The 25389-nt window shown below is 40.0% G+C and overlaps 1 protein-coding gene across 1 annotated transcript in view; it reads right to left on the bottom strand.

The window, feature by feature from the left end:
• Window positions 1–25389, bottom strand: part of LOC137646419 (constitutive coactivator of peroxisome proliferator-activated receptor gamma-like) — a 102347-nt gene that overhangs the window by 49819 nt on the left and 27139 nt on the right. Inside the window, exon 2 of the mRNA XM_068379523.1 lies at window positions 13639–13837. Within this exon, the coding sequence (XP_068235624.1) occupies window positions 13639–13837 (199 nt within the window). The remainder of the gene's footprint in view (window positions 1–13638; window positions 13838–25389) is intronic.

Genomic DNA, 25389 nt, shown 5'->3' with positions numbered 1-25389 from the left:
ACCTGGAGACCTGGAACCAGCTGGCAAATCCAACGGAACGATTGGCGGTCCAGAGACCATTCCGATTCCAAGGGAGTCACCCGAGATAGGGCATCGGCTACGACATTTCTGACACCTTCTAGATGAACCACTGACAGATGCCAATGGTTTTTTGCCGCCAAGGAAAAGATGGCAATCATCACATGATTGATGTGACCGGATTTGGATCCTCCCCTGTTGAGGCAATGAACCACCACTGCGCTGTCCAGAACCAACCTGATATGCTGGTTCTTCGACGGGGAGAGCTTCTTCAGGGTCAGGAAGACGGCCATGGCTTCCAGGATATTGATATGCATTTGACGGAAGGTCGCTGACCACAAGCCATGTGCCTCCTTGAACGGGGAGTAACCTCCCCACCCGGTGAGGGAGGCGTCCGTATGGACAATCAACGCCGGGGGAGGGTACTGAAGGGGCACCGACTTGGCCAAATTCTTGACTTTCGTCCATGGAAGGAGCCTTTTCTTGAAAATAGCTGGAATTCTCGAAACTTTGTTCCGGAGACTGACGTTCGCCCTGGATCGCCACACCCAGTTGATGTCCTTCAACATAACATCCGTGACGGAGGTAAACTGGAGAGAACCCAGAACCCTTTCCTGGTTCCTTCGAGACGTAAATTTGGAACCTAGAAACTGTCTTGTGGCCCTTGCGATCTCCTTCCGTTTCTTTAGGGGAATCGACAACTTGTGAGTGTCCAGATTCCATTGGAGTCCCAACCATTGGAAGCACAACGCCGGAACTAGGCGAGACTTCTTGAAATTTATTCGGAACCCTAAATGTTCCAGAAACCTGATGACTTTAACTGTCGCCTTTCGACATTCCTCGATGGTGTTGGCCCAAATAAGCCAATCGTCCAGATTGGCCACCAACTGTGCGCCCTGGGTTCTCAATTCTTGAACTACCGAGTCCGCTAGCTTCGTGAATACCCTTGGGGCTATGTTGAGACCAAAGGGCATCACCTTGAAAGCAAAAGTTTGATTGCCTGGCTTGAAACCCAGAAACGGACAAAAATGACATGCTATTGGAACATGATAGTAGGTGTCGGTAAGATTGATAGAGGTGGTGACGGCCCTACGTGGAAGTAAGGTCCGTACCTGCGAGACGGTCAGCATATGGAACTTGTCGCATTGAATAAAGGTGTTCAAGCGAGACAGGTTTGAGATGACCCTTCGTTTGTCGAATCTTTCTTTGGCACGCTGAACAAGCAACCTTGAAACTTTAAATGCCTGATCGGTTGAATCGCATTTTTGAGAAGAAGATCTCGTGCGAAATCAATGAGTTCCGGCTCTGGAAATTGAAAAAATCCGACAGATGGAGGGGGTTCCTGAATACAACTCCACCCCAGTCCGTTGGAAACTATGCTTCGAGCCCAACTGCTGAAGGTCCAATTCTCGCAAAACAAGTATAGCCTCCCCCCTACCTGCGGAATCTCATTAGATTGCCGAGGGCCTGCCACAGGTTGAGGTTGGGAAGCCTGAAAAGGGAGAAACCGTCTAGCCTTTTTCCTACCCCTCAACTGCGGGTTAGCCGAGTCAAATTTTCTCTTAGAGACAAGACCCCACCTCGCCCGAAAGGACTGATTGACACGCGCTGCCTCGCTGAGAACCGCGTTGACCATGTCTTCAGGGAAAAGATCTGCTCCCCAGACCGAGGCCTTGATCAACTTGATCGGCTCATGCCGGATAGAGGCGTCAGCAAAGACATGCTTACGGCACGCATGACAAGCGACACCGAAGGTCTTAAACACAGCCTCGTCCGCATAAACTAAGGAAGACATCTCCGCCATAGTAACGGAATTCAGGGACCTACTCAAACGGACACGAGCCTCATACTCTGCTCGCATCAGGGAATCAGGCAAACGAGGAAGAAGCTCGCTAAACTGAGTTGTAGCACAATAAGGAGCCAACTTCCCCACAGTGAAGGTTGACAGAGCATCAATCCAACAATCTTGGTGCCCCCGAAGAAGCAAGGAAGTTAAATCAGTCTCCCGAAGCTGAAGCATAGGCTTTTCTTCCATTACCGCCGCCAGGGTAAGATCTGCCACTTTGGTGGTACACGGAGTAGGAGTGAGCTCCTCAACAACGAACATAGTATATGTGCCTTTGTGAGGAGTCAACTTCGTATTTCGTATTCACACACTCCCATTCAGTAAGGGTCCGGACCCAGGCGGACTGAGCCTGCTCCTTAGGGAAGATAACAGTCTCCCTTGGTACCTTACCCATCCTAACAAGCGCTTCATCCGTCAAGCGCGCGTAATCCGGGAATGGGAACTGCAAACCCGGTGGATAAAACTCAAAGTCCTCCACCGGCCGGGTACCACAACCTTCAATGGTTAACATGCCTTCCGAGAAAGGGGCATGCAGAGCCAACCTCCATGGGTTGCTTTTCACAAAACAAAACATGTCTGACCAACACAAGTGCTGAGGAGGAATGAGGATGGGGGGAGGGGAGATGTAGGGGTAGAGAGGGGGTATGTTGATGAAGGAGAGGTCTAATTGGTGAGGGATCTATGGTCGTGGTTCAATCACTCCCCAGTTTTCTATAACGACACTCAAAAAGTGAGCGAGCTAGGTTTATTCCTGGCATTCCATGCATCTCTTTTTCTCTGGTATATTCAGCAATAACTATGCCTTAGAAATGGTGCTAGAAGAGCATTTCACGGAGAGACACAGGTCGAGCCCAGAAATATATATTTTGGGAACCTTATAGTTTAAGGAATTTGAAAAACAATGTTTTCGTTTACCCTAAGTCCCATACAACCTCCTTCTTGATTCTTCAAAATGGCTGCAAGAATAATGTTTTTGCCAATAGCTAAGCCACTAAATAACCTAAAACTTTTATTGTAACAACTAAATTTACCATTTTCAAGGACAAGGAATCCAATGCTCATAATTACAGATGTATTGAGACATTTGTTACAGCAGTTCTTGCTAATACTTACTAATTTCATAACAAATTGGTCATTAAACCATGCTAAGTACCAACCAAAAGGGCATGTTTACCTAACAGTCTGACTGCAGCAATGTAGTAGGCCTATATTATGTATGTTGAACAGTTTACTGTATCCTATATATAAGCTAGCGGTCGTTGTATTATAATGTTATTTTCTTTAATGTAGTCTCTAAACAAGTGACAAACCACAAACTACTGAAGAAGCTACTTGTCAATATCAGGAGTCTATCAACTGGAAGCAGTGTATGCTGTGCCAGCTTGAAGCTGAAAGAGTAGGATAATTAGTGTATTATCCTGAATAAACCCCTACTAGTGTGAGCTGTATGACAACTGCAAAGCTGTACAAAGAAAACACTGAAAAAATCAGGAAGTCTATCATTGTACTTGCTATGCTAATGCCATTAACAGGACAGAATACAATGTGCCTGGATTATAATGCTCATGAATTAACTACTGGAAATCCCACTGTTAACAAACCTGGACAGAAAAGAGGAAGAACTAAAGTGGACGGATAAGGCCTATCAGGATCTTCAACATCATTCACAAGGTCTCATACATGTCAACTGGACAAGGAACTATGCTTCCTCAGTCAAAAAGATTATGATGAACAGCTCTATCAGGTAAGGACAGCTAATGCTTGGAAATATCCCAAGAAGCGCTGTTGAAATTTCCAACAATGACTCACTGAAACCCGGACTGAACAAATGCATTGCACCAGGGACTGCACATTCAATTGATGTTTGGTACCACATAACCTGTTGGAAAAAGCATGTTTTCCATGGAAAACGAGAAGTCAGAACCAGTGGAAGCAAAAAGGCTGATAAGAATCCTTGCTACAGCATGAAAATCTCCTCGACTAGGCATACCTATCTATGGAAAGTATCAAAAGCACATGCATCAATATACTTGACATAGAAGGCTTGAAAAATCCTCTATATTTATTCAATAGAAAGTTCTCAAAAGAAAAGATCCTCAATGCCTTGCCACACCCAAAAACGTGTCTTCAAAAAAATTGAAGGAAGTCAGCTGTTTCTTATTTCAAAGAGGTATGCAGGGAAAACAAGGCACATTCTGCAATGGAGAGTCATGGTAATAAACAGGACATTATGCAGACAATCTATAGAGCAGCACAGGTGATAAAGAAAAGCAGTGCAAAATGTACTAAGACAGCCTAGGATACAAACACCATAGAGGTCACCAGTAACATCAATGGCACTCCACCTAAACTGTATAACATGATCTGCTGGGTCATAACAAGACCTGCTGACATGAAAACTCAAAGGAGGACTAAAGTTGTTGACAGAGCAGCCCTTGTAGTGAGCCAGAACATTATTTATGGATTCAAATACAACCGACAGGTCAACTGCAAGCCAAGCAGAGAATCAGCAGCACTCAGGCATACGATCCTACCATGCCTGGGTCAAATCCAAATTGATCCACCTCCTCAACAAACTGACAACAGCCAAAATCCCACAGGAAAAAGATCACCAGCCAGGAGATGGACAAACACTAAAACAGATGCTCCAAGTTGCTTGACAGACCTGGTAGATAGAATGATTCTTCTGCAAAAGTTGGCATAGAAACCAGCAACCATAGTGACACCCAAAGATCTCTGTTAATGATTCAACGACAGAGTTATGTCTTTAGCATGATATTATGATGAAATCATCCTTGTGTTTGACACATACAAGGAATGATTCACTGAAGAGTGCTACCAGGGATAAAAGAAGGCAAGGAAAAGCACCAATCCAGCAACAGATAAGAGAAAAAAAACATAATACACATCCCAATGACCAGGTGCAAAGCCTCTACAGTACAACAGCACAACACCACTTTTTCAGGGCATACCATAAGCAATAGAGACTTGCTATTCCAGGACAACAATCATAAAGAAGCAGACACACTGCTGATCTACCAGGCTGTCCTGGCATTGCAGGAAAATCCATCAAATGCACAGATGGTTTCCTTCTTCCCAGAAACAGCCATCCTAGTGTTAGTCATAGCAAACTATAACCTCATGCTTAAGAAAACTTCCAATTTCCATAGCCTTCCAGGCATTCACTGGCGCTTGTATTGTGATGGATTGATTTTTTTTTATATACATTGTTCTGTTTTGCCAAATCCATCAGAGCATGAGTGTGTGAGAGAAAGATGTAGTTACTGCAATAATTGTTTGTAGCAAGACAGACTGAATAACTGAAGTTTTGTTGTTAAATAATTTTTGTTGTTGTAGTGCCATAGTTATCAAGGAGTGTTATAAGTTTCTTTTTTTTCTATTCAGATATTCAGGCTGCATTCATCTCCATCAAGTTTACAGAAGTGTGCCATCCGGCCATGGAACTATGGCATAGTGCTGTTTTTAGATGTTACATTAGTGTGTGCTGTAATAGTGTTTGTTTTTATATAGTGTATATGTTTCCAATTTGTGTTATCTTTTACTTGTTAGGTTGTTGGATTTTTTTGCTTTTCATTGCTTGGTCTAATTGACTGAAGTGTTGCAGTCGGCCCTCGGAACTGTAGCAAATTGCTGTTTTAGACAATTCAGCCTAGTGTGGGGTTGATGATGATTGCGTATATATACTTATAGTATATATATCTTCATTTTTATATCATACTTTTGTATGTTAGTTCCAAGTCCGTTTAGGGCATTTTTAGTAGGTTTTTAGTTTAAGGATAATACTTAATTTTAATATCATTTTTGTGGAAGAGTCTAGAGGAAAAAATAAATAAGGTAGAAAGTCTATGTTGAAAAGACTTTTGTCAATAAGTTAGATTCAAGGTTGTGAGGTTTGATTTTCTGTATCCCGCTATGCCATTTTGGAGCCTGAACAGGGACTACCAAGGTGGGATAAATGATTGGACTGTTATATCGAAAAGTGACAAGCTGGTGAATGTACTAAAAGAGGATATGTTGTTAATAGAGAATGAGAAGTTGGAAGAAGAATATGAGATGAAAGAAGAATATGAGATGAAAAATGGAACTGAAGGTAATTGCAGTGTAAGAAGGTATAAAGATAAGGATAAGAAAGAATGAAGAATGAATGAAAGAATCAATGGAAGCTATGATGGGGCAAGTAGCAAAGATAACTAAAGAGTTCATGTGTGAAGGTATAGTTTAGAGGAGTTTCGTATACTTGGGGTAATGGGTTAGAAGTGGAAGAATAGACCAAAGAAAGTGATAATGGGAAGTACTGTATCAAAAATAGTATATAGGGATGTTTAAGGTATTAAGCATAGTAAGGATGAAAAGAAAGATAAAAGGAAGGATGAGAATGAGGATGAATGAGTAAAAGTGGTAAGTAAGGAGGGTAAGAAGAATATGATTTAAAATAAGAATGTAATTCTAGTTATATTTATTGTATTCAAATTAGGAATAAGGAAACAGAAAGGAATTGCGTAGATGAGATGATAGTAAGAGTGGACTTGAAGTGTATAAAGGAAGTGTATAAAGAAAGTGTATATAAGAAAGGTACCTCAGTTTGAAAAATATAGTGACATAGTAGTAGAGCTGTATGTTACTTTTTCTGTATGTGAAGTATTGTCAGGCTAAGCATGGCAATGGCAAAAGAGTTTTGGCTTGAAAGTTAGGTGATTATTTGACATGACATTTGTTAATGTATGAGGGGATAATGACTGTAAATATAGAGTATAAAATTGTATAAAGTAGAATAACTGAATAGAAAAATGCATATAAAAGGAAGTGTTAAGTATATGTGTAGAGATGAGTATGATGAGGTACGAATAATTGAGGTTGCAGACCGAAAAGCATATGCTTCAGTAATGGTTCTCAGAGGGTGACATGTAGTCAGTTAAAAGACAAATTCAGTATTGGGAGTGCTGTGGCAGGTTAATAGAGCCTGAACCCTTGCACACTAATATGCTGAACCTTGGGTATGGAAGGTTTAAAGGTCGCTTATGATTGGCAGAAGCAAAGGAAAGAACAATGTCCTAAAGACTGACCATATTTACATATGATCACAGCCAAGAGCCCTCTCCATCAAGCTAGAACAAGAGAGAGAAAAGCAATGGCTGTTAATAATCCAGCAGGTAAACCTATAGGTTTCCCTAACCTTCTACCATTAGCTCACAAGGCAGACACTACTAGATACTATTGAGCTTGAGAGGGTCTTGAACCCTAGTCAAACAGCTTGCCAGGCAGGCAAAGTATCATAGGCTTTAACAATATTTCTTTGGTATAACACGTATTGGATTCACCTGTCTTAACCTTTACAAGAGAATCCTTAGGGACAACAAAGCATCTAGCCCCACCAAAAAATAAGATAGATAAAAATCCGTGAACTATATCAGAAAAAAGCTTGTAATATTCAAAATTAAAAGCTAGACTAAGACATTTTTATTAGACAAGAATGAGAGGTTCCTCTGACAACTATAAATACTTACTCAAGAAATTTATACTGTACAGCAGAAACTAAAAAACCAAACCTGTTTCAAGGTTGGTGCTTATGTGCAATGATAGAAAAGAGTGACCAATACGTAATTCCAAATTTATATTTTCAATACTAAACTATGAAAGTGGAACAGCTAATGCTTAAATAATAGAAATTGATTTTTTAAACACCTATACAGATTATAATAATTTTCCTTTGGTTACAGCCAATAAGGAATAAATAAATCTCACCAATACAGTAATATTCAGTGGGTGTTTTTCATAACCAGGTGTAATTTCTGATTAGCTTATAGTCAATACCAAATCGCAATTTATTTAATGAAACAAACTAGCCCTTAAAATTGTTGTGAAGCAAGCAATACAGTCTGTGCAATCATTTTTGGACCAGTAAGAAAAAAATAAAAGTGCAAGACATATTTTAGGAAAATCTTAATGCCCTTTTCAAAAAGAATGCCCACAAAATATCACCTACCATACTGGATTTGAGATATCTGCAAAAACACAAGGAACAATGTAAATCACAACACACATTACAAACACAAGAGAAGTATAATACACAGTCAGGACAAAAGGGGAAGCAAATAACACATTTGATAAAATCAAGAAATACAAATTAGAGAAAACCAAAAAAAAAAAAGAACAAGAATTTTCACATGATAAAATACATAAAGTTATCATAAATAATCATAAAAAGTAATAATTTACAGTACACTACAGTATGTCAAAATTCTAAATTAAATTATATGAGAATGAACAACTGGTCATAGCAGTTTGTAACTATTATTTAAATTACTCTAAAAACTCCATCCAATCTGAGGTTATTTTATATTATAAATGTCAGAAAATAGTTCCTGATTATTAACCCTTTTACCCCCAAAGGACGTACTGGTACGTTTCACAAAAGCCATCCCTTTACCCCCATGGACGTACCGGTACGTCCTTGCAAAAAAATGCTATAAAACTTATTTTTTTCATATTTTTGATAATATTTTGAAAAAATTCAGGCATTTTCCAAGAGAATGAGACCAACCTGACCTTTCTATGACAAAAATTAAGGCTGTTAGAGCAATTTAAAAAAAATATACTGCAAAATGTGCTGGGAAAAAAATAACCCCCTGGTGGTTAAGGGTTGGAAATTTCCAAATAGCCTGGGGGTTAAAGGGTTAAACATATACTATTCACAAGTCAGAATGACTAACAAACTAGAAACAAAGTGCTAGGAAAGTTATGTCCAATAATTTTCCTAGTTTGGCCCAAAATAAATTTGACATACAGTTACCAAAATAAGGAAAAAGTAGTTGAAAACATGCTTCTGACACTCTTCCACATATAAATACTGTATATGTTTGTTTCTTTTATGATTGCATGATTCCAACCCTATCATTAAATATCTTAAGTTCTAGTTAAAGATTAACATGAGTTACCTGGAACCAAACCCTAGGGATTGATAAACAACTAATATATGCAGAATAAGAAAAAAAATAAGGATGTGAGCATTATATATTATTGTATAAGGAAACATATGAAATGACAAATTTCTAGTTTTTAAATTAGCAAGAACCATATGGTAGCTTACTAGGAGGAAAGTAAAGTATTTGGTAGCAGATGAAGGAAAAAAGCATCAAAGAACAAAATTGAAATCATACCAGTAAGGAGACCAGAATATCTGTTAAGGGCTGGGTAACTGTAACCCCCAAGTAACAAAGATAATACCAAAAAAAAAAAAAAAAAAAAAAAAAAAAAAAAAAAAAAAAAAAAAAAAAAAAAAAAAAACTGATGTGCACCTCAATGCAAAAGTAAAATACTAAACTATAATGTTGTGCCTAATAGAAATGTTGTAAAACTAAAATAAACAGGTAATAAAAGTCCCAAAAAGTATGAAGGAAAATATTAACCTGAATCACGGGAACAGGTCACCTATGTAAAAATTCCTGAAAACACTAAGCATGACTTGGATAGATAGCCAAGGAAAATGACATAAAAAAGCCAGGAGTTAACAGCAAACTAGAGCTGTTGGGAATTAAGAGCAAAATACAACTGTTGGGAATTACTTCCACAACCCCATTCATGTAAGGCCACGGAAGATTCTTAATTTTGTCTGGTCAGGCAAGGTCTACCACTGCAAGACCGTTTGTTTCGGCCTATGGATACCACCATCAGCGTTCACAATGATCATAGGAGTGTTGGCCTCCTGGGCTTACAAGATGGGTATTTACTTCTATCGGTACCTGGAAGACTAAATAATCCTGTCCTCCCTCAGTCAAGTGCTAGCCAAGGAATTGGTGACTCAGATTTTTGCCTTGTCTGCAAAAACAATACCAAGTCAGGTCTAGACACGGAAATTAACACTATTTTCGGAATTGTGAGGTCCTCAATATACATAGGGATTCTCATATTCTCCCTTCATCCCTTCTTGAGACTTAGCTCATCCAAGAAGAAATGGTATATGAAATGACTAATTTCCCTGCAAAAGTTGTTACCATTCAGCAGGTTCAGGATTCAGACCCTTCAGCTCCCTTTGAAAAAACTGGATTGTGACACTTATAGAAAACAAAATTCCCGTTCATGTGAATGGAGTTATACATCCTCAGGTGAAAATATCCTTAGAATCTGCCGAAAAGTCTCTTAGTTTCTCAGAGACCAGGAGATCATGTGACTCATGGATGCTTCTGGGCTTAGAGTTCCACATGTTGGACCTACAGATGGGAGACTTTTGGTCCTAGATCACCAGGAGCTTGTAAGAGCTCTGATATTTTTAACCATCAGAAGGCTAGAATGGGAGCCACCCATTCAAAGGATCTGTTTTGAGTGGCACTACAAATCTTCAGGTGGAGTAATGTTCAATGTTATTACAGACTTGCTAAAAAAAACGAACCAAGACCTCCAAATAGAATGGTTCCTTAAAACAATGTCTGAAAATTCTGTGGTAGGTATGGTAATCTCTAATGACAGCCCTGTTTGTAACCTTCCCAAATCAAAACTTTCCCAAGTTCTCATTCTATTACTCACCTAAACTGGACCCGAAGGCTTGTCACAGACTCCCTTCAGCTTGATCTTATAAACTCTGGAAAAACCTAAGTTGGCCTCTTACACTGAAAACACTTATCATCCATTGTTGGTCACAGGAAAATGGTTCCACGACTTGATATAAAATAACTAACGATATCCCAAGATCTAAGCCTTATAAGAGAAGACTTCAAAGGTAGTTCCAAAACCAGCATGGGGAAGCCCTAAAATTTACAATATGAAGGTTATCAAATTCCCTCACAAAGAGGCTTTTTGGAACAAGTATCTTCAGTTATCGATAGACCCTGCAGATCTAAAGCAAATATAAATGAGTTAATTGTGACTGAGAAACTCTTGAACTCAAAAATCTCTTTTCCCATGATTGCTGATTTCTTCAAATTTCTCAGACAGAATTATATATTGTCCCTTTCAGATATAAAAGGTTAAGTGCTGGTCTATGCATGGGCCAAATTTTGGTTATATGAATAACAAAGACCTCTTAGACCTGATGAAACATTTCAGCCATGCATATTCAAAATTAATAGTAAAGCCTGATCTAGCCTTGGTGCTGGGGAGTCTTATCAAATCACCTTCCAAACCTCTCCATATACCTTTCCAAGACTAAGATTTAAACATTAGAACAGTGTTATTGCTGACAGTAGCCTCCTCTATGAGAGTAAATGAACTTCCAGCTCTGTCAGAATTATGAAAGGAGGATTGATTCCTTTAGACTCCACAGCTCTTCCCTTCATAACTTCAAACCTTCCAGCAGCATAAGAGGGAAACTCATTCTGTACACCATATGATACTTTGGGGTGTACCTCCATTATTTTCTTAAATACAGACCAAAAGAAAACATGTCTCCAACAATCTTTATTCCAGTTTTGCCCGTGCACTTTGTAAATCTGCCAATATAGTACATGTATGTTTTAAATTGCTTGCAGTAGCTATGTATCCAATATAAGCTTATTACTTCAGTGAGCCTTACTTGGAATTCATTTGCTTTCCCTTCACCAAAGGAAGAGATTTAATGGGAAACCTAAAATTACAAGAATATTTTGTCTCTAAGAATCCTATTTCCCTGCAATTAGCCAAGCCATTGCCACTGGTAGAATGATAAAGTGGGTTAAATTATCAATCCAGTTATAACAACAACTTATTCTTTTACTTTCGCAAGATTGATTAAATCTTCTTCAACTCATGTTTGTATGTCTTTTGCTCTAGGTTTAGTAGTTTGATATTGCTCTATTCTATTTGGATAGACCGATATGTTCACTATTTTGGTTAAACTACAAATTTGCACTATGGACAACTTTACAATTTTATGATCAAAGCAAGTTGATACATCCACCATTGTAGAGGGCTTCAGTAAGGAATATGCCATCATGGATCAACATGGTGTGCTTCTTTGTCAGAGTTGTAGAGGAACAAATATACTCATGTATTCTAAGGATAGGTATGCTCAGAGTAGAAAATAGTTCATAGTGCATTTTGTAGTATTATTGATCAGTCATGTAGTATAGATTGAATCTAAGTAAAGTTTTCATAATTTTTATCTGTTAAGGAAAGGCTTGTCCCAATCTGTGGGTAATGGCTGTGGTCAAAAAAAAATATTCCAATGTTTCTCTATACTCCAGTCTTCACTTAATCAAGAAACCAATCTAAGTTAGGTAGAAAATCAAACAAAGGCATTAATTTATAATCTAGATAATGTAGAAAAATTTATAGGTGGGGCATTATACCTTTTTCAGGGTGTTTAAAACAGCCAATTGTTTATCCCAAAATTGTTGAGAGGCTGGAAACCAATTCTGAATATCTTTATTCTCAAAAGTTTACAATTCTTCAAAGCTTTTCTTGGAAAGACCCTCAACAGTTCAGGGGGCAATAAAGAAAGGAAACTGGATGTTTCTTTATACCTAATAGATCCATTTTCCTAACTCCTGTCCATCTGAATTTGAAGAGTTCCTTCATTATATCAGTCGCTCAAAGGTTCACCAGTGAAAGTGTGTTGATCTTTTGGTCTCAGGATAGTCCCTTCATTTCCATAAACTAAGAATCCTGGAACTCACAATTCTGTATATTTCTGATGACTGGCTATTTTAGATAACCATTGGAAAGGATGCAGATTCAACAAGTTGCTTCAGTTTCTAAGGTTCAACAAGTTGCTTCAGTTTCTAAGGTTCAACAAGTTGCTTCAGTTTCTAAAGACATTAGAGTTTCTGGTCTAGGCATAAAGGTATCTTCTGGTGATAATTCAGAGGATTCTTCATTTGAGGATTTTAATAGAAGCTCCTTTTCAGGGTTTTCCATAGAAGAAGAGAGTTCACTCTTTCCTTATATTATTACAGTTCAAAGGATGAAGTCTATGTCCGTTTGGATGCGGGGAGACTTTAAGGAAAAATCATTCCGATAGGCACTTTTCAATGAGACATGTTTGGTTTCATCTCACTCGAAATTTGTACTAGATTACGAGCTAGATGCAATTTAAGTTGTTCGCTTCTATTTACAGATTATCCACCAAAAGGGTGGAAAAAAACTGTAGATCTTTTACATCTTGTCAGAGAATGGACATTACAGGAATCAACTCTTCATGTCAATTGAAGGGAACTTATAATGTTATTCAATGCCCTTCAGATTCAGGAAATACAGGTGGTAGAAAAGACTGTTGTAGTATCCAATCCCTGTACCAGATAGAAGATATGATTTTTGATTGGGCAAATTTGACAAGAAAAAGTCTTCTTCCTTGGTTCATTCTATATAAAAGGTGGTGGTTATTTATTCATGGGATAGTTTACCTTGACCAGCAAGAGCCATTCAATATCTTTTTAACAATATGCAAATTTACGGGCAACTTAACCAATATTTCATACCACCACTTCACTACAATGAAGTTCTAGATAAAGTTAACATGCTTGTTGTCACTAAATTCAGAATACTTACCAGTGTTAACAATGAATTCTGTTTAAATGAAAGAATCTAAAACAAAGGTTAATGGAACATCTCTACAACAGATGAACTGAAAACCTTCATACATGAGAAGGACAGCACAGTACAATACTTCAGTAAGAAAGAAAAATAAAAAATCCAAGACTAGCTCTTTCAGGACTTAAGTCTCTTTACTCGTAAGTACTTTAAAACACTTAAAAACAAATATAAATTTCATTCACAGGCATAAAAATCCCAGTATTCTAAAACAAAGAAAATTACTGTAGTAAAATTCAAAATAAAAATCTTACCATTTACTGACTTCTGAAGTATTCTGTAAATTTTTGCTCTAAGAGGCTGAAATACAATGGCTCCCGATGGCAAACTTGATGTGTAATCTTCTAATGTTGTTGATGATTCATAGGGTTCTCCTCGCAGAATTGTGAACAAGTGACGTCCAAGTTCCGAATTGATATGCCGTCTTCGAACACGCTCATAGATATCCAAGTCCTGAAAAATGTTAGATATGTTATTATTAAAAACATTAAACAATTATTAGTTAAGTAATATCTATTATTTCTATGACACTCCCCTGATGTTCATACGGCTTCTCCAGAAGCTCAGTTTAATCAACCTTTATCTATAAAATCCTCTAAAAAATTCCACATAATAGGCCATCTTGTGATAGTGATGAACTTCATAAGCTCTTGACATGTCTAGCTTCCTTTGATAAAGTTTGAAATTCCAGTGAATCCTCTCTTTAAATGGTAACTCACTGGACCTACCCACCCCATTGCCAACCTAGCTAAACTCTCCAAGTTCAGTCTAGTGTTAATAGTGTTTCTTTCAGTAAGGGTTCTAAAAGTTATTTGTGCATTACAGATTTAAAAGTCTCTCAAAACACCTTAAATCATTTAATTACTTTCAACCACTTGGCTGCTCAACCCTTGTATACTGCAATCCTAGTTGCTCTATGAGACAACTAGATAGTGAGGCAGAAGACGAAGTGGGTAGTCTGGATCCTAATATCCCACCATTCACTAAAGTAAGCATTCCTAATTTATATTGCATTACATAGGTGGATGGTGGGGCATATTGTAAGATTCCCTTAAATCTGGTTGAGATGAATGATGTTTCAACTAAACTCAAAGATTTCCTTCTGTTTCATTTGGCAATGTGTTCCATTCCTTTGCAAGCTTACAACTAGCTCATCAAAGGTTAATTCAAGATAGGTAAAAGTAGGCACTTGTGCATATATTAGCAAAACGAGTCCTCTGCCTGCATGCGAAGCATCACCCGCATTCACTCCAGTTGTAAACATACTGGGAAATCAACAGATTTTCCCCCAGTTCAACCTACAATACAGGAAGATGAAGGAGGTAACATTGAAAGTGAGGAACTATCTCTATTTAAAATCTTGTTGCTGAGAAATACCTTAGTAAGTGGGGTAAGTAAGTTTGGAAGTTTCTTATTATTCCCATTCTGTACATATAGCCTATTCCAAGTCTGCTTATATCACCCAGTCATCAACTTTGTGGTGGATAAAATTAAATATACTGTTGTTTCAGATTCAGAAATAGACTGGCAATTTTGGTTCCCATTTATGACTTAAGCCTTCTATAACACAGAGAAATTCTGACTTGTATAAGACTCCTCTGTTGCATAATAGTCTTTTTCATTTGATTTCCAGTCTTGATCCCCTCATTGAGCCTTCCTAAAGGAAAATCTTTAAAGGTTGCAAGTTCATTGACTAAAGAGATGTGTTTTGTGGGTAATCTAGTATTATTATTATTACTATCCAAGCTACAACCCAAGTTGGAAAAGCAAGATGCTATAAGCCCAAGGGCTCCAACAGGGAAAAATAGCCGTGAGGAAAGGAAATAAGGAAATAAATAAATGAAGAGAACAAATTAACAATAAATCATTCTAAAAACAGTAACAACGTCAAAACAGACATGTCATATATAAACTATTAACAACATCAAAAACAAATATGTCATAAATAAACTATAAAAGACTCATGTCCGCCTGGTCAACAAAAAAGCATTTGCTCCAACTTTGAACTTTTGAAGTTCTACTGATTCAACCACCCGATTAGGAAGATCATTCCACATCTTGGTAACAGCTGGAATAAAACTTCTAGAGTACTGCATAGTATTGAGCCTCGTGATGGAGAAGGCCTGGCTATTAGAATTAACTGCCTGCCTAGTATTACAAACAGGATAGAATTGTCCAGGGAGATCTGAATGTAAAGGATGGTCAGAGTTATGAAAAATCTTATGCAACATGCATAATGAACTAATTGAATGACGGTGCCAGAGATTAATATCTAGATCAGGAATAAGAAATTTAATAGACCGTAAGTTTCTGTCCAACAAATTAAGATGAGAATCAGCAGCTGAAGACCAGACAGGAGAACAATACTCAAAACAAGGTAGAATGAAAGAATTAAAACACTTCTTCAGAATAGATTGATCACTGAAAATCTTGAAAGACTTTCTCAATAAGCCTATTTTTTGTGCAATTGAAGAAGACACAGACCTTATATGTTTCTCAAAAGTAAATTTACTGTCGAGAATCACACCTAAAATTTTGAGAGTCATACATATTTAAAGAAACATTATCAATACTGAGTAGGGAGTATTGTTGAATCACTTTACTTAGCAGTTTCTCAAGTGTAGTTTTAATTGGTTTTTCCTCTCTAGTTTATTACTATTCTTGCATAGCGAAAGCATTGTGTTTTAGATAAATCAAGACATATCTTTTTTTCAGATTGTGATAAAGTGTTTATTGAGTTCTAAGTTATCATCCCTACTGAACTTGTTAGTTTTTGCCCGGGAAAGAATCAAGTTTTAAATACCATTGTGAGGAGTACAACGTTGTAAACAGAACAACTGACATTAAGTTTTCATAACGGTCGAAAAAGCATGCCAATTTGATGATGAGCATAGAGAGTGGATAATGATTGGACACTCCAATACAATACTGCACTGTACTTCCTTTCCTGTCAGTATACATACATACATATACCACGGCACTTCCCCCAATTTTGGGGGGTAGCCGACATCAACAAATGAAACAAAACAAAAAAGGGGACCTCTACTCTCTACGTTCCTCCAGCCTAACAAGGGACTCAACCGAGTTCAGCTGGTACTGCTAGGGTGCCACAGCCCACCCTCCCACATTATCCACCACAGATGAAGCTTCATAATGCTGAATCCCCTACTGCTGCTACCTCCGCGGTCATCTAAGGCATCGGAGGCAGCAGCAGGGCCTACCGGAACTGCGTCACAATCACTCACTATTCATTCCTATTTCTAGAATGCTCTCTTGCCTCTCTCACATCTATCCTCCTATCACCCAGAGCTTTCTTCACTCCATCCATCCACCCAAACCTTGGCCTTCCTCTTGTACTTCTCCCATCAACTCTTGCATTTTTAAATAAATCTTAACATAATCAAATTCCTTTGTCATTTTCAGAAGGCCAGTACACATTCACTTGTTAGAGACTGATCATAAAGTATGTATGTATGGTCAGTCTCCAGGGCACTATCACTGTCCCTTGCCTCTGCCATTCTTAAGTGGCCTTTAAACCTCAAGTCTGTCTTGCTTACCAGGTTGCTTAAACTAGCCTGATTTAGATAGTCGGCCCTAGTGGTCATAATTACAGTGTTCCTTTAGTAAGGGTTCTGAATGTTCAATGTACCTTTCAGAACCATGTTCCTCTTATGGAGACTTCTTTTAACTACTTGTTGTGGGCAATACTGTGGTTTAAGTTAAGCATTTGAAAGAGAACGTTACACTCTCATTACCACTAATGGATAAGTATGCTTCAAATGGTTATCAAGTTAACAGTTCTAAGCACAAAAGAAAGCTTGCTGTTAGTTCAGTGGAAAAGCCAGGTAACACAAGGCTAGTTGATTATACTAGGAATAATGACAACAATGACATGCCTTTACCTTTGGACAACATCACAAATTTTAAAAATCATTTTTATTTTTCCTAGCTATACAAACCTGAATCATTTAATATGGATATACTCTAGTACGCAAACTGATACACCCAATGAAGAATCGAAGATCTGGCAACCAGTATGGCATGCCCTAATTGTTTGTATTGGGTCGACAGGCTGTGGCTTGAAGCAGGGAACCACTCTAACTCCAGCTGGGTTTTGCAGGGTCGATGCAGTGGGAAATAAAACTTAAATGACTCGATTTATATCATCATCATCTCCTCCCATGCCTATTGACGCAAAGGGCCTAAGTTAGATTTCACCAGTCGTCTCTATCTTGAGCTTTTAAATCAATACTTTCCTTTCATCATCACCTATTTCACATTTCATAGTCTTCAGCCATGTAGGCCTGGGTCTTCCAACTCTTCTGGTGCCTTGTGGAGCCCAATTGAAAGTTTGGTGAACTAATCTCTCTAGGGGAGTGCAAAAAATAAAAATTATTTAAAAAAATTGTTATTAGTTCATAAGCAAAGACAAACCTTCATCCTTTAATATGGGAGTCTTTCTTAGGTGGGAGGAAGTCCCACTGGCCATCTGGCTGGCAAACAACCTGGGGTGGATGGGCAGTATGGTAAGGTGAAAAGTAGCGCATGTCACCTCTTGCATGCCGTGACTCACAAATAGGTCATGATAGGTCACAGCCCATCATGTTAAATGATATGCTCTCATCTGTGAATGGCACTGACACCATAAAGGTTGTAATATGATTAAAAGTTTACCGATTAATCACAATCTCCCTCAAAAAGAATGTGAGGATAACACTTCTACTTATAATAAAAAAAGTACCCGTCATTAGTGAGCTTATCTGCGGCTTCTTATCATCATTATTATTACAAGCTGAGCTATAACCCTAGTTGGAAAAGCAAGATAATATAACCCCAAGGCTCCAAAAGGGAAAAATAGCGCAGTGAGGAAAGGAAAAAAGGAAATAAATAAACTACAAGAGAGTAATAAATAATCAAAATAAAATATTTTAAGAGTGATAACATTAAATTACATCTTTCCTGTACTATATAAACTATAGTAACTTCACAAAACAAGATTAAGAGAAATAATATAAAATAGTATGTCTGAGTGTACCCTCAATCATGGGAACTCAAATCCAAGAGAGTGGAAGGCCATAGTACAGAGGCTGTAGCACAACCCAAGACTAGAGAACAATGGTTTGATTTTGGAGTGTCCTTCTCCTAGTAGAGCTGCTTACTATAGCTACAGAGTCTCTTCTACACTTACCATGAGAAAAGTAACCACTGAAAAATTACAGTGCAATAGTTAACCTCTTGAGTGAAGAATAATTGTTTGGTAATCTCAAGTGTTGTCAGGTGTATAAGGACAGAGGAGAATGTAGAAAGAATAGGCCAGACTATTCGGCATAGACAAAGACAAAATGAGCCGTAACCAGAGTAAGGGATCCAATGTAGTACTGTTTGGCCAGTCATAGGACCCAATAACTCTCTAGCAGTAACGTTGCACATGATAATCCGAAGAGAGGATGATGATGATGATAAGAAGAGAGGAAAAGAAGGCCAGACATTCTATTTTCACACGCTCAAACAAACACAATTTATGCAGTGCACTATGCTATCTGTCCTGTATGAAGCAAGTTCACTACACCAATTGTTGAGAAGCTACCACAGGTCTAATGGAAAAAGTTTCCCGAGACCTATAGCTTCAAGGACTTGTGCCACAGATTGGTTTTTATAGAAAGCCTTTGTGGCAGCAATTCCTCTGACATTATGGGCTTTGGGAGCACGATGGGTCTCCCCATGTCTTGCATGCTCACATGATGGTTTTCCGAAGCCATAAAGATATGATGCTTTTGGTTTCTTTCTTCTTTGTCCTTCCAGTAATAAGAAAAGATCCTGTATTTTCAGACGATAATTACCTGTAAGCTTTAACTAATGATGCAGTGCCTATACAGAACAGAGTAACAAGTCATCTATATCATCAATTACCTCCCTCAGAGAGGATATGGAGAAAGAGTAAAATCAGTTCCCATTAATGGAAGGCTACCGTGTTTTTGTGAAAAAATCAGGTACATAGGAGAATGAGTTCCCTCCCCCTCATGGAGTCTGAAACAGAAAAAAAAAAAAGTCCATAGAGCTCCCTTATCTTTTTAAAGACACCAAAGGGTAGTAAGAAATTTAACTTAAGGGTAAGATCCCTGTCAGAGAATTTACTTAGAAAAGGTTCATACGGTGTCATCTTAAGGGACCAAAAAAACCATCACACTCCAAGTCGGGGTTTGATTTGAAGAGGCAGGCAAACGTGTTTGAAACTCCTTGTTAAAGCCAATAATTATCATGATGATTAGAGATCAATTCCCTTCGGTTGAAACCCCTAGTTCAAAGCTGAGCGATAGCCTATCACCGCTACAACTGAAAGAAGTTTCTCCTCCCGTAGGAGAACTAAAATTCCACAGTCAAGGAAATAGTGGCCTCGAGAGGACCAATGTCCCTTCCAAGACACCAGTCACAGAAGAGGGACCACTTTGCCTGGTAGCCTGGCATCACTCATTACCCACAAATATGGGAGACTTAAAATCAGACAACTGGAGCCCAACTATTAACAGACGAATTCTGCACCCAATGGGGTCTTCCAGAGGGTGATGGCATCTAAATTTGAAACATATAAAACCTGGTCAATGTTCTTACAGTGGTCATCAACAAAATTTCAATAGAGTTAGAGAAGAACTTGAATAAAGAAGGCATATAGGGGTCGAGTCTTAGTCTGATCTCTCAGAAATGGCCTTAAAGGTATGGATAAATTTGCATCATCATCATCAGCCGTAACTAGCCCACTGCAGGACAAAGGCCTCAGACATGTCCTTGCACTTGCGTCTGTTTATGGTCTTTCTATAACAGCAACACCCACAAACTTTCTTAGTTCATTAATCCATTGTCTCCCCTTCCTTCCCCTGCTTCTTTCAAGATCTCTAGGACCGATTCTATTATTCGTAATATCCATCTATTGTTTGTCATTCTCATATGTCCTGCCCATATCCATTTCTTTTTCTTACATGTTCTTAGAATATCCTCTGCATTAGTTTGCTCTTATATCCATGTTGCTCTTTTTCTGTTTCTCAGTGTTATTCCCATCATTATTCATTCTATAACTACGAGTTGTAACTAGCTTATATTCTAAGGCTTTAGTAAGGCTCCAAGTTTCTGATGCATAAGTTAATACGGGTAGGACCATCTAATTAAATACTTTTTCCCGGTATTTGTTGCAAATTATCGGAATACTAATCATGCAATCTCCAGCATCTTCATCCTCTGGAAAGTTGAGTATTAATTCTTTCCTGTGTATAATTTCAGGCTCCCTTCTCACAGTTAAATTTCAATAATTTAAGTGTGTTTGGTTGAGCGTTGCCATGAACCGGAGGCAGCCATTTTACGACCGCTGTTGCCCATTATCATTGCATTTTATTTAGTCAGTAGGGCGACATTTCCTGGTATTTAGCTATAATAATAGCTAGTTAGGCAAATTATACAAGTGAAGATTGTGCATACAGATATATTATTATTCCTCTTCCTAATATGTAACTTTACTTTTCGTATACGGCGGGAGCCCTGGCGGTAATAACCTTGGCCGTGGTTCCTACCAGAGTTAGGCTAGCCTCGCTCATATATATATTAGTAAAGTAATTCCCCATGTTTAGCCTCACCCTATCGTTCCTTATCAATTCGGAAGAGGACTTACATCCTCTAGAATTTATGGATAAGATTCGATATACATTCTCTTTTAGAGAAAAGAAGCTAAACCCTTCCTCCCTCCTTGAGTGCCGCCGCCATTACAGGCAGCAACCACTGTCTTTCTTCACTGCCGTCGAGTAGAACTCCGGCTTTGGATTAGATAGTAATTAACTCAGGGTGCCCTTGTCTTGCTGCCGACGATGTCGCCAGCAAAGGAGTCATGTTTCCCCTGACGCCACCGACGTCGTCAGCACAGGAAGCCATGCTTCCCCAGTCCACAGTCGAAGGTAGGCGGCATACCTGCCGCCACCTCTCTTCCTAGTGAACTACAAGACCCTTTCCCTTCCCCCTTCTGTCCCTATGCCGTCACAACATTCTTTCACCGGTATTCTGACAGTCATCCCGGCTTGCCAGGTTGACTGTGTTGCCGGCCGGTACCCTACCGGCGGCAGTTAGTTCAGCCGCCTCAGCCATCTTCCCCCTTATGTCCTTCCTTCACCAGAAGTGAATGTCACGGGGGAAAGATTGAGCCAGCCCTGACGGCTGCCAGTGGGAAACCCAACATACTTTTGAGAAGCCCTCAGCCCTCTCTTGGTCTGCCATCCACAATTATTGCTGCCAGCAGTATAGCTGGCGGCAGGCCTTTTGTGTATGGATGGAAGCTAGAATCAGATGGATTGTTACCCCTTCCATTGGAACTCTCATTCTGGCAAGGAGACAGTAGGCAGACTGGTAGTCCTCCTACACTTCCAATTGTTGTACTAAACCATAATAATAGGAAACTCTCCTTCCTTAATGCTTTCTCTCTGCGCCAGCTGAATTACAGTATATAAATATACAGTAGTACATTTATTTTCTAACATACTCTGTTTCCTATCACAGTCTATTGTTGGGACCGCAATATCCTGTTGAGGTTGAGTAATCCCTCAAAACCCAGATGATTTCTTTGATCATCGGGACCCTAATAAATCACCGATCAGTATTAATATACTACAGGTGGATAAAGTTAGTATAAACACTTACTAACCCTAACTATAGTTCCTAAAGTTTCTTCCACCCTGTATTCTCCCTACCAAGGAATTCAAATATTATTATTGACGGAGGTCTCAGCAATTGCCTGGGAGAGGAAACACAGACATGTGTCTTTTCTACTTCCTTTCCAGCTTACTATCCTAAGCTATTACTGTATATACAATAGTGATCACTATTGTTAATACAATGTATGCCTTTATATCAATGATATAAAAACCGTATACTCATTGGACCCATTTCCTTTACAGGAGGATCCGATGGTGAAGTGTGCAGCCATGTTCTGCAACCACAAAACTAAGGACTTTTGTGGACACATGATGTGCAGGACTCGTGCCCCCTACTGTATTGTGTCCGTAGCACTAAAGTATTGGGACCCGAAGGGTTACTCCACCTGCTCAACCCTGCTGACCAACGGCTTCGGAGAAGCCATCCCAGTTACCGTGGAGACTAGGGACACAGCGAGGGAAACCCTTCGTAGGTGGGTAAGAGGGTTCCAAAAGACCTCACCATGCCTACATAATGAATCCCTAAGGTGCCTTCTGTTCCCCAAGGCTCTAGCAAATGCGGTAGTGCCCCAGGAACAGGTCCAGCTTCCTCTCATACAGCTGAAGATTGATGCGGATATCCACAAGGCACTAGAAGGCATGGACATCCACCAAGAATGGATGTCAGAAGTGTCCACCGACACAGAACAGGACCTACTGTAAGGAGGCCCTGAAGAAGACATGGAACAACAACGAATAGAGGAAGAAGGATCCGTTTCGACGGTAACAGAGGACCCTCAGTTCACCGTGATGGCATACCAACCTACGCCGTCAACCTCTTCAACCTCAACTCCTCAACCAACTAAACAGGTCGACAAGAGTGAAGCAATCCTCACGTTAATCCAGTGGATGTTGGAAGCGTTCCAGAAGGAACAGGAGGCGATGAAGCAGTCCATCCAACAAAATAAGAGACATACAGGTAAGGGACTGCCCTGGACCTTCCAGGAGCTCAAGTAAGAAGCCCCTTAGAGTATCAAATCTCCCTCACTGCTCCGAAACCAACCCCTGGAGGTACGCGGAGCATATGCCCATGATAAATGGGAAACTATTTGTCTCGGAGAAGTTGGGAGCCAAACTGTTTGAAGATCTTGAGTTCTGACCCAGCTTTACAGCTTACCCAGACTGTTACGTGAGACTGCGGGATGAACTTGCATCCCGTGAGGAAACGGTACCGAAGGAAGACATTGTCTTCGAACATGACAAGGCGCAAGCACCAACTCCAAAGTCTCAGCACTGAGCAAGAGGCATCCCACCTTTATTGCTTCTTCCTCCATCTCTTTCCCCTTTTCAGAGAAAGCTCTAGACTTTGTCATCAAGGCAGTCGAAGAGGGCAAACCCTGCCCAACTCCAGAGGAATGCAAACCATTCTGTCTAGCAATGCCTACCTGCGAGGAGAAGTGGAGAGACGTCTATCTAACCTTCTCTGTCTCGAAATTGGATCCAGAGATAGCAGGCCAGCAGTTCAATGAGAACTTTCCGAAGTTGCCAGACCATCTTCTGAGGAGGGAACAGGAGACAAAAGAGAGACTTGCAGCCTCCCTTTCTCATCAGAACTGCCTGGAAATGTGCGCAGGCCTACATAACGCCCCAGAAATGTATGTTTTCCTGGCTAAGTCTCACATGGGAACCCTTGTGAAGGACTTATATGCTTTCACCAGGTCAAGGAGATCCTGCAGAGAGCATGTGTTTGCCTCAGCGACAGTGAAATACGAACCCAGGAAGCTGATTTCATCGTGCATCTGTGGTAAGGACCTTTTCCCACAGGAAATGGTCCGAGAGGTCATAGCCAGAGCAGCCACGGAGAATAGGAACCTTCTCCAAAAGTGGGACATGACCTCAAAGAGGAAATCTTCTTCAGACGGAGGTCCCCAGCCTAAGAACAAAAAGGTAAGGAGACTACGTAAACCTGTGCAACTTCCGGCCGTGACCATGGTCACAGTGCCTCAACTGGTAGCACACCCTCAGACCACCTTCCAGATGGTCCCTCAACAGCTGGTAGCCCAGTCGCCAGCATTTAACCCTGGCTTTGAGGCAATCGACACACTTTCGTCCTTACAAAGGAAAAGGCCCAAGGAGAAGTTCCTCCGAAAACCCCTCATGGGGCAGAGGAGGACGTGGTCACGGAAACAAGTCCTCAGGACCCCCCAAGCAATGAGGGGTTCCAGGTAGGGGGGAGACTGTACCACTTTCGGGATCGCTGGACCTTCGATCCCTGGGCCCACAGCCTAATCACGAATGGACTCGGGTGGAGATAGGAGTAGAACTCCACCCAGTTTTCCAGAATTCTTCCAACACTCCACCCCCTCGTTAGAAGAATATACCTCAGAACTCTTGAACAAGAAGGTAATAAGGAAAGTGAAGTCCATCAGATTCCAGGGAAGGCTGTTTTGTGTTCCCAAGAAAGACTCAGACAAACTCAGAGTCATTCTAGACTTGTCTCCACTCAACAAGTTCATTGAGAACAACAAGTTCCGAATGCTTACTTTGCAACACATAAAGACCCTTCTACCCAAAGGGGCGTACACAGTCTCAATAGACCTGGCTGATGCTTACTGGCATCTGCCAGTCAGCCGCCCCTTCTCCTCCTACCTAGGATTCAAGGTACAGAAGAAGAAATTTGTCTTCAGAGCAATGCCCTTCGGACTGAACAGAGCCCCAAGGATATTCACGAAGCTAGCAGACACAATCACCCAGCAGCTACGCTCCAAAGGAGTTCAAGTGGTAGCATATCTAGACGATTGGCTGGTGTGGGCAGCATCCACGACTACTTGTCTGCAAGCAGCCGAAAAGGTGATCCAGTTCCTGGAACACCTGGGCTTCAAGATCAATCGCAAGAAGTCTCGCCTTTCTCCAGCTCAGAAGTTCCAATGATTAGGAATCCAATGGGACTTAAAGTCATACCACCTCTCCATTCCATCCAAGAAGAGGAGAGAGATAGCAGAAACTGTCAAGAGACTAATCCGTCACAAGAGTATTTCAAGATGCCAACAGTAAAGAGTATTGGGCTCTCTCCAGTTTGCAGCAGTGACAGACCCGGTGCTAAAAGCACGTCTAAAGGATGAGTCAGGAGTCTGGAGAAGATACGCATCAAACGCTCGAAGAGATCAACAAAGGTTGACCTCGACCCTATTGTGAACGCTGTTAAGGCCGTGGTCAACAGCCAAGAGCCTAGCACGGACAATTCCCCTGCAACCACCACAACCATCAGTGGTGATACACACGGACGCCACCTTGGAAGGATGGGGAGACCATTCTCACGAGAGAAAAGTGCAAGGGAAT

This window comes from Palaemon carinicauda, chromosome 1 (assembly GCF_036898095.1).
Source record: "Palaemon carinicauda isolate YSFRI2023 chromosome 1, ASM3689809v2, whole genome shotgun sequence".
Taxonomy (NCBI): domain Eukaryota; kingdom Metazoa; phylum Arthropoda; class Malacostraca; order Decapoda; family Palaemonidae; genus Palaemon; species Palaemon carinicauda.
The sequence above is the reverse complement of the archived record's forward strand: the minus strand, read 5'-3'. Positions and strand labels throughout refer to the sequence as shown.